The 7,560-nt window shown below is 39.8% G+C and overlaps 1 protein-coding gene across 3 annotated transcripts in view; it reads right to left on the bottom strand.

Annotated features, from left to right (window-relative positions):
* LOC104949766 (active breakpoint cluster region-related protein) overlaps nt 1–6,253 on the bottom strand; it is a 15,929-nt gene extending 9,676 nt beyond the window's left edge. For all 3 annotated transcript variants that reach the window (XM_010776172.1, XM_010776173.1, XM_010776174.1), the window contains exons 1-9: nt 6,175–6,253; nt 5,795–5,907; nt 4,968–5,072; nt 3,369–3,602; nt 1,194–1,301; nt 1,059–1,113; nt 929–981; nt 643–780; nt 424–545 (exon numbers count right to left, since the gene is read on the bottom strand). In XM_010776172.1, coding sequence (XP_010774474.1) covers nt 424–545; nt 643–780; nt 929–981; nt 1,059–1,113; nt 1,194–1,301; nt 3,369–3,602; nt 4,968–5,072; nt 5,795–5,907; nt 6,175–6,226 — 980 coding nt within the window. In that variant the 5' untranslated portion in view covers nt 6,227–6,253. The remainder of the gene's footprint in view (nt 1–423; nt 546–642; nt 781–928; nt 982–1,058; nt 1,114–1,193; nt 1,302–3,368; nt 3,603–4,967; nt 5,073–5,794; nt 5,908–6,174) is intronic.
* Between the last annotated feature and the right edge of the window lie 1,307 nt (nt 6,254–7,560).

Genomic DNA, 7,560 nt, shown 5'->3' with positions numbered 1-7,560 from the left:
GTTACCTTGGTTGGTGATTGGCTAATGGTTACAAGAGGCAAAAAATCGTTATGACCCGAACGGTTTCTCTTTCTGCGCTCACCCTAGGGCTGCTCAATTAATCGTATTTTAATCGCAATTACGATTATGGCTTGCAACGATGACGAAAACAACGTAATCGAAATAAAATGATTATTTTTGTATTATTATTATTACATTTTTTTATTTTTCATTTTTTTTTATTGGTTTTTCAGTTGAATTATCCTTAAAGTTCAGGGTAATCAACTGTTAAAAACATACTGTTCAAAAAAAATTTCTCCAATAAATTGATATTATCAAGTTATCAAAGTAAATGGATAATCGTTTTTAATAATCGTGATATCAATTATTGACCCAAATAATCGAGATTATGATTTTTGCCATAATCGAGCAGCCCTAGCTCACCCTCTGGTTGCATGTTTGAATCTGGTGCACAGCAGGAGGTCGGTGTAGAGGAAGAGGTGACGCATGTGGCGTTCCCCCTCACTCGCGTCCACCACAAAGCCGTCACGCATCAGCTTACGTCTCTGTTGAGTCACACACAAACACAACATGTTCTGGGGTAAAGTATCAACAACTTTTTCATAACCATCTTGCCCAGATTTTGCCCAGTGTATGCCCCACCATGCCGTGACTGAGCGTGACCCCTCGTTTGCTCTGTGAACTCTCGTTGACACCAGACAGGAAGCTGCGGGACAATCTGAGAGCTTCCTGTAACAGTGCGAAGTCTTGGTGGGTTTCTGGAGTCGTCTTCAGGAGGTCCTACAGGATCACAGAGAGGATGCCGAGTCAGAAAGTGTGGGGAAAAGATAGGATAAGGCTATTTCCTGGTACTGGAGTTGGTTGGAAAGATGAGCATAATCAGAACAGTAGAAGCTATGGGAGGTTTGGGAATGAATGATTATCTCACAAGCAGCACAAGTGTGGTCTTGGTGACTCTGTCCAAAGGCTTGTAAAGTAGCGCTGCAATGACAAAAACAGCAATCAGACACCGTGTCCGCCAATAAGCCATACAAAATCCACACATTTAGATTCTGTACCTTCAAATGTGTATTTGGTACGAGTTTTGTCTGAGCCGATGTTGGACATCATGCTCTGGAGAGACGGAAGAAAAGGTGAGGTTAGGATACGTTTTAACATGTCCCAGTACGTGCTCCTCTGGAGGTTTGTGGTACCTGGGCCAGGGTCCGGAAGCAAGGGTCCGACTGTGTGCACTTGCGAACGACTTGAACAGCTTCCTCATAGTTTCCAATGAAACCACCGTACAGACCAAGCTGGTTAACCTGCAGACGCAGAATATCAGATAGATGAGTGGAGGAGGGGGGGGGGGGGGGGAAACACCATTAACATGTGGGTTTCTAAAACATCGTTTTTGATCTAATGTTCAAAATGCAAATCATTGTTCTAATATTGTCTTCCAGAATATAAAGACGTCAAATACTTCGCCCTCAGCCAAGCGCAAATATTTGCAATATTTCCCTTTTGTTTTTGGTGTTACACATCGTTTGTGGACACTTCAGATCATGAGTCATGCTGAGTCTGCATGGATTGGGACTCTGATTCCAGTGTTTTCAAACTCATTCAGACCAGATTCAAAACACAGGTTTGTTTTCTGGTCATCTGTATTCATTCATTGCTTTCATCTTAGCTCCAATAATGTTACTATCAGCCTCAGTAGCGTTCATAATAAGAGAGGTTAGCATAGCAACAAGTGCCTGATAATGAGCTCTGATTTAAGCCGCTTGACAAACACACACATTGTCACACACCCTCATTTAGAGAACTATCAAGGACAGTATGCAAGCACAGGTGTTTTACAGGCTTTGATCAAGGTGAGGCCAGGTTAACAGGTGTGTACACTGGCCCTCCCCAAAGCAGGAGAGACACAGGTGGAACAGATCGCACTAAGGAGGGCTGCACACGGCTGGCTCTCTGACAGGCTTCACTGTGGAGCCCTCGTTAGCGTCATTAGTTACAGCTGTGCTAAGGCAGGCAAACATGTATGTTTTTTTAAATGTTGGTTTGGTTTTATTCTTATTAAAACAATACATACCATTTTGTTCTTGTAAAAATGAACACAATCCAAAAAGGTTATATGGATGTGTGAATACTAAAAACTGTATTAAAATTAAATTAAATAATATTAACTGTAAATCATTGACAGCAAGAAAAAAAACTGGATATTATTTTTGGGATTTAATGGGAGCAGTATTGATTGACTGTTTAGCCACTTGGAGCAACAGAAAGTGTTTTAACCAAAACAATGACAATGACTTACAGTTAAACGTAAAAAAAAACAGTTTGCATGATGTTCAGTAAAGGACCAGTCAAAATCGAAGGATCCAACGTGTTTTAAATGGAGCAGAAATAGAACTAGTCTCCCACTTCAAGTATCTTGGAGTCATACTGGACTCGAACTTGACTTTTAAGAAACATATTAAGAAAGTATCCAATACCGTTAAATTCAACTTGCAACATTTTAAACAAATTAGACCCTTCTTAACTGTCAATGCTGCAAAGTCATACCTCCACTGTTACATCCTTGAAAAACTCAATTTCTTGAGTTTTGACCATTTTAAGTCTTTTAAAAGTATGTGCTTTATTTATAAATAAATCACATTTATTCGGGGAATTCATCCACAAAAAACACACTGGACGCTGCACTAGGTCAGAAACCAGAGGAGACTGTGAGGTCCACCGTAGACGGACCACTTTTGGACAAAATCGTGGAATAGCCTCCCAACTGAGATACGGGATTGTCCCACTCTCAATAGTTTTAAAGGTCAACTCAAAGAATGGTTGAGAAACAAACATCCGTGCAATCACCGCTAAATGCACTTTAACACAGGGGTATCTTATCTTGCACTTTATATGTCGTTGCTGCTAGATTGTATTGCCACGTGTATGCATGCTCTTGCTCTTTTGCACCTTTTGCATATCATGTATTTGTTTTTGCTACGTGTATAATTGTCATGTTCTTAAATGTTTTATGTGAGGGACTGCGGATGGAAATTAACTCCAAGCTCAAATCCGGCATATTTACACTATTTGCATTTGTTTTGTTTGAAGTGTTCATTAATGTGCATTGTCCCTGCTAAATAAACGATATTTTTTTGACAGTCATTTTTCTTGAAACAAACAGCCATTGTTGAGAAGGCACATTACTGCTCTCGGACTTCCTGATAGCATGACCTTAACCCTAACCCTCTCTCTAATTGGATTCCTATCCTAATTATACCCACGACTCATGTCTAAACATAACCCAACCAACAAAGGAAACCAGTTGTAGCCTTTTTATTTCTTAGGTAACTTACTACTTTTTATTCGTGACACAATAGACGACTCCTCACCATTTTCAGGAACAGGTCCCCCACCACCAGCTCGAAGCCGGTGTAGCTCATGTGCCCGTCCTCCCCGGGGCCGGGCTCAGAGCGGCAGTGTGCGCTCAGACGCTCCTTCAGGCCCGAGAAGAAGCTCTGGTGCATGTCACTGATCTCAGGCACCTGGTAGAACACAGTCTGGACCTGCTGACTGGACAGAACCGGCTTGGACGTCCCGGCTGAGGCGCGCAGGGCCTTCATGGGCTGCAGGGAAATAAAAAGAAGGGGAATGATTGAGCCGTACAAGCAGAGATGCAAAGTGTGAACATATATCAAGAGTTCAGCCCCCAAAGCTTCATTTAGGTGCGTTTGAGCAGCCTCTCAACTTTAGCACTGCTGAATAACAGCAAACACACACACATTATGTTGTAAGAAATATACACACCCACAACTCTGAGCACGTTTTTTTTGGTCAAATGAGTCACGTTGTGTAAGAATGCAGACAGGCAGTCGCTTTAAATAGCAGACAAAAAGAAGAAATGTGGTGTATTTGCTCTTGCACCATCACGTCCTGCTTCTTGCAGAAGTTAAAGCTCACCTATTATGCTAAATCCACTTGTCCATGTCTCTTCTACATCAACATGTGTCCCCTCTGTGGAAAGAGATTCTGAAAGTTTCAGGAAAAAAGATTCTCTCTCTTTCTGTCCTGGTCCATTTCTATAAAAACCTGTCTGAAAATGAGCTGATCAGATTTTGGCCACTTTATGATGTCATAATGATGTTTTGGCTTGTGTAACCATTAGCCAATCACCAACCAAGGTAACCCCCCCCCCCCCCCTTATCACCTGAATCTCCTCCTAGAGCACCATTGGGTTCATTTTAACCAAATATCTCTCAGAGGAGCGTGGGGAGGGGCTCCTTATTTTTAACAGACACAGAATCAGCACTTTTTAAACAGGGCTGAAACAGACGGGATTATGGGATGCTACAATGATCTGTTTGGTGTTTGGAGACAAACACTTTCAGAGACATGTTTTGTATGTATCTGAGACCTATAATATATTGATGAAAAACAGTATAATAGGGGACCTTTAAATTAGATAATTGATACTTCTCTCAAATGTGTTCATAAGCTACAGTAAGCATGTTGTTATCTAAGCTAGCCACCTGCTAGCCGTAGCTTCATATTAACTTTATGCATGAGAGGGGTATCAATCTTTTAAGAGAAATAAAAGGGGAACCTCGTCTCTGGTGGAGAACAAAGTGTTGTTAAACAAGGAAGCTAACAGTCAGGACACTCATAATGTTGTATGACACAATGCTAACCGCACCCTACAGCAGCTCATACTCAGATACAGTATACATACAGAAAACAAACCAACCTTACGTTCATGTAATGTCAAATTGGACTCAAAATAAAAGTGATTTGCTGATTCTCCTGCAGGCTATATGATATAAAGAGTTGTTTTATTTTATTTGCTGACAGCAGAATAACAAAGGGGAAGTTTAACTGTAATTTTAAACGGGGTTATTCCACTTTTTTGCAAAATAGAATAGACCCGAGAATAGCGTGAGTTGACAGCATGTTTTGATGCTAAAATAAGATAATTATTTGAATGTGTTTGTTACCATCAGCAGGGCCTCCAGCTCTCTGAGATAAACCTCCTCACTCTCCATGATGCATTTCAGGACCATGAGCCTCTTCTCTAGCATTTCCTCGGGGCTGGATAACGTCTGGAATCACAGGCATCCAACAAATATTACCAAAGTCAGTGTTGGGACATTTGAAATACAAGTAAATACAATTAGGCTGAATCAGATAAATAATTGATAGTCATAAAACAGGAAATATGCCTTTTGTTCGGTGTAATAAAACTCAAATTTCTCTAAGTTAACAGGTTACTTCTTCAATACTTTTCTACAAACTGAGGTTTGGAAAAAGGAAGTAAATCCAACAAAACACAACGATAACATTTAATGATTATTGTTTTCACTTCCCGGATTTTTTAAATACATTTTCTGATAGGGACAGAGGTCTGAAGTCAGTTGGACGTGGAGGCAAACATGAATTCACGTATTGTTTTTGTATTAACAAATACGGTAATGAAATGTACATAAAGTCTTCCCCCACTTAAACCTCATGTTTTCCCCTTCCTTAACAACTGGTACAATAAAAACAAACTATAATAAGCAGCTCAAAGTTGTCGCGAGTTTACATTTGTTTGTACTGAAAAAGTCAATCACTTCATTCAAGACATTGTGTGCAAAATCCAAAATGTGCATATTCATTCTTGAGTTTTGTGAGGTAAAAATGATCTTGAATCTTGTCTACGTAACAAAAGATTGTGCCAAATATTAAGAAATACCTCGGACGAAGATATCACGTTCAGAATAATAGGACGGACAACCTGTACAAATAATAAAAAGGTTTTGAATCTTCAAACATAAAAACGTACCGGGGTGTCGGGGAAGTCTACGCTCTCGGGATGAAGAGGAGAGAAAGGACAGGAATCGGCTTCCTCCTGGAACACATCCTCCTCCATGACCTCAGTCTCCGTTTGGACTACAGCTGACACACAAACACACACAATGCATAACAAGTAATGTAGCATGTGGGATGCATATTTAGTAAGTTCCCTTATCTGCTTCCCCTCTTCGTGAAGTTGTTCCTTAAAAGATCAATGATGAGATTGTGCTGTAGACACATGCATTCTCAACAAATAATGAGTACATGAATACATTTCGGGGTTGGGTTATTTCAGTGTTGTCGTTAAAACAGAAGGTATAATGCATTATAAATGAACTATTTCTGATAAAACACGCCTTCCTGTCTCACCTGGTACATGCTGTGACTTGAGATATCCCACAGCCTCTTGGTAGACGTCCATCGGAGGTCTTCTCGTCGCGGTGCAGTCGCAGCATGTGAACACACGCAGTGGGAGGCACTAAACTTCCTCATTCGGGTAAGTGTGCTCAACAAAGTTAAAAAAAACACCGCTTCCGGTCCATCTGGTGAATAAACGATGAGAACCTGTTTGTAAAGCATTCAGTTGCACTTCACTTCCTGACAATTTGTTGATTTCACCATACTCGCTGCACAGTATTTATTAATCAAATCTTCAGAGTTCCTTGATTAGTTACTGAAATGATGACTAATTGTTTTTATCTGTACCTAGTTGCTATAGTATTACAGCACATTCAAGTGACACAGTTTACACACATATCTGTTGATACAAAGGTAAAACATAACGCTAAATAAAATGCCATCTTGATTTAGAATTGTAATGGAGTAACAACCAGTCACTAATAGTTTACTAACAGGAGCTTATTAACAAATGAACCATAAGTAGTATCAAGTTCCTTTCAAATGTCTTCATAAAAAGCAAATAAAACGTTGTTTTCTAGCATAGTATACAACATTAACCATTAAAAAATTAAGCATTCAACCCTAGTAAGAACAAATATACTATCAGCCCCTTTTATAAATGATATTATTATGAACTAAAAGAGAGGGAAAATACATGTTATGTGATATTTTCTTGCAGTAGTGTCCAATAATAGTCTCCTTTGATGGTGCAACACTGCCCTCTACAGGTAAACAGATGTTAACAAAGCTGCTGCTTTTACTCTAGTGTTTGAATGTGTTGTTGATAGAGTTCATATCTCTATTGTCTTTCTTTTCTCTCTGACTGGACTGACGATAAATGTAACACCACCACACAACTGAGCCATTCTGATATTTCCTGTTTGGGTGTTTAAACACTGGTGGCGATCATTTGCTGCTGCTCGTGGTGGTTTGTAGTTTCATATCTTCGTGTTCACCGTTTTGCAGTAAAGTTAAGATTGTTTACCATTGATTTACAGTTTAAGCCAACCAATATGTTATTCCTGACCACAAACATTTAAGATTTATTCGCATATTTGTGTAATATGTATTTTGTGCTTCATCCATTATGAATACAAAGACACCTTTTTACTAAATGTTCCCTGACAAGCTTCATCTGTAACTTGATTTTGTGTGTTTGGTGTTTATTTAAATATCTGTCAGTCAAGTGTTAGTTCAAGTTTTGTGTTTGTATTTTTGGTGATGGGTTTAAGATTTAAAGGTAGGCCGATTGTCGAACCTCAGATTGAGGAGGAACAATGCGGATTCCGTCCTGGTCGTGGAACGACGGATCAGCTTTTTACTCTCGCAAGGATCCTGGAGGGGGCCTGGGCGTAC

This window comes from Notothenia coriiceps, unplaced genomic scaffold (genome assembly GCF_000735185.1).
Source record: "Notothenia coriiceps isolate Sejong01 unplaced genomic scaffold, NC01 NC01_scaffold00016807, whole genome shotgun sequence".
In the NCBI taxonomy this organism is placed as follows: domain Eukaryota; kingdom Metazoa; phylum Chordata; class Actinopteri; order Perciformes; family Nototheniidae; genus Notothenia; species Notothenia coriiceps.
This window is presented reverse-complemented; position numbering and strand designations above follow the sequence as displayed.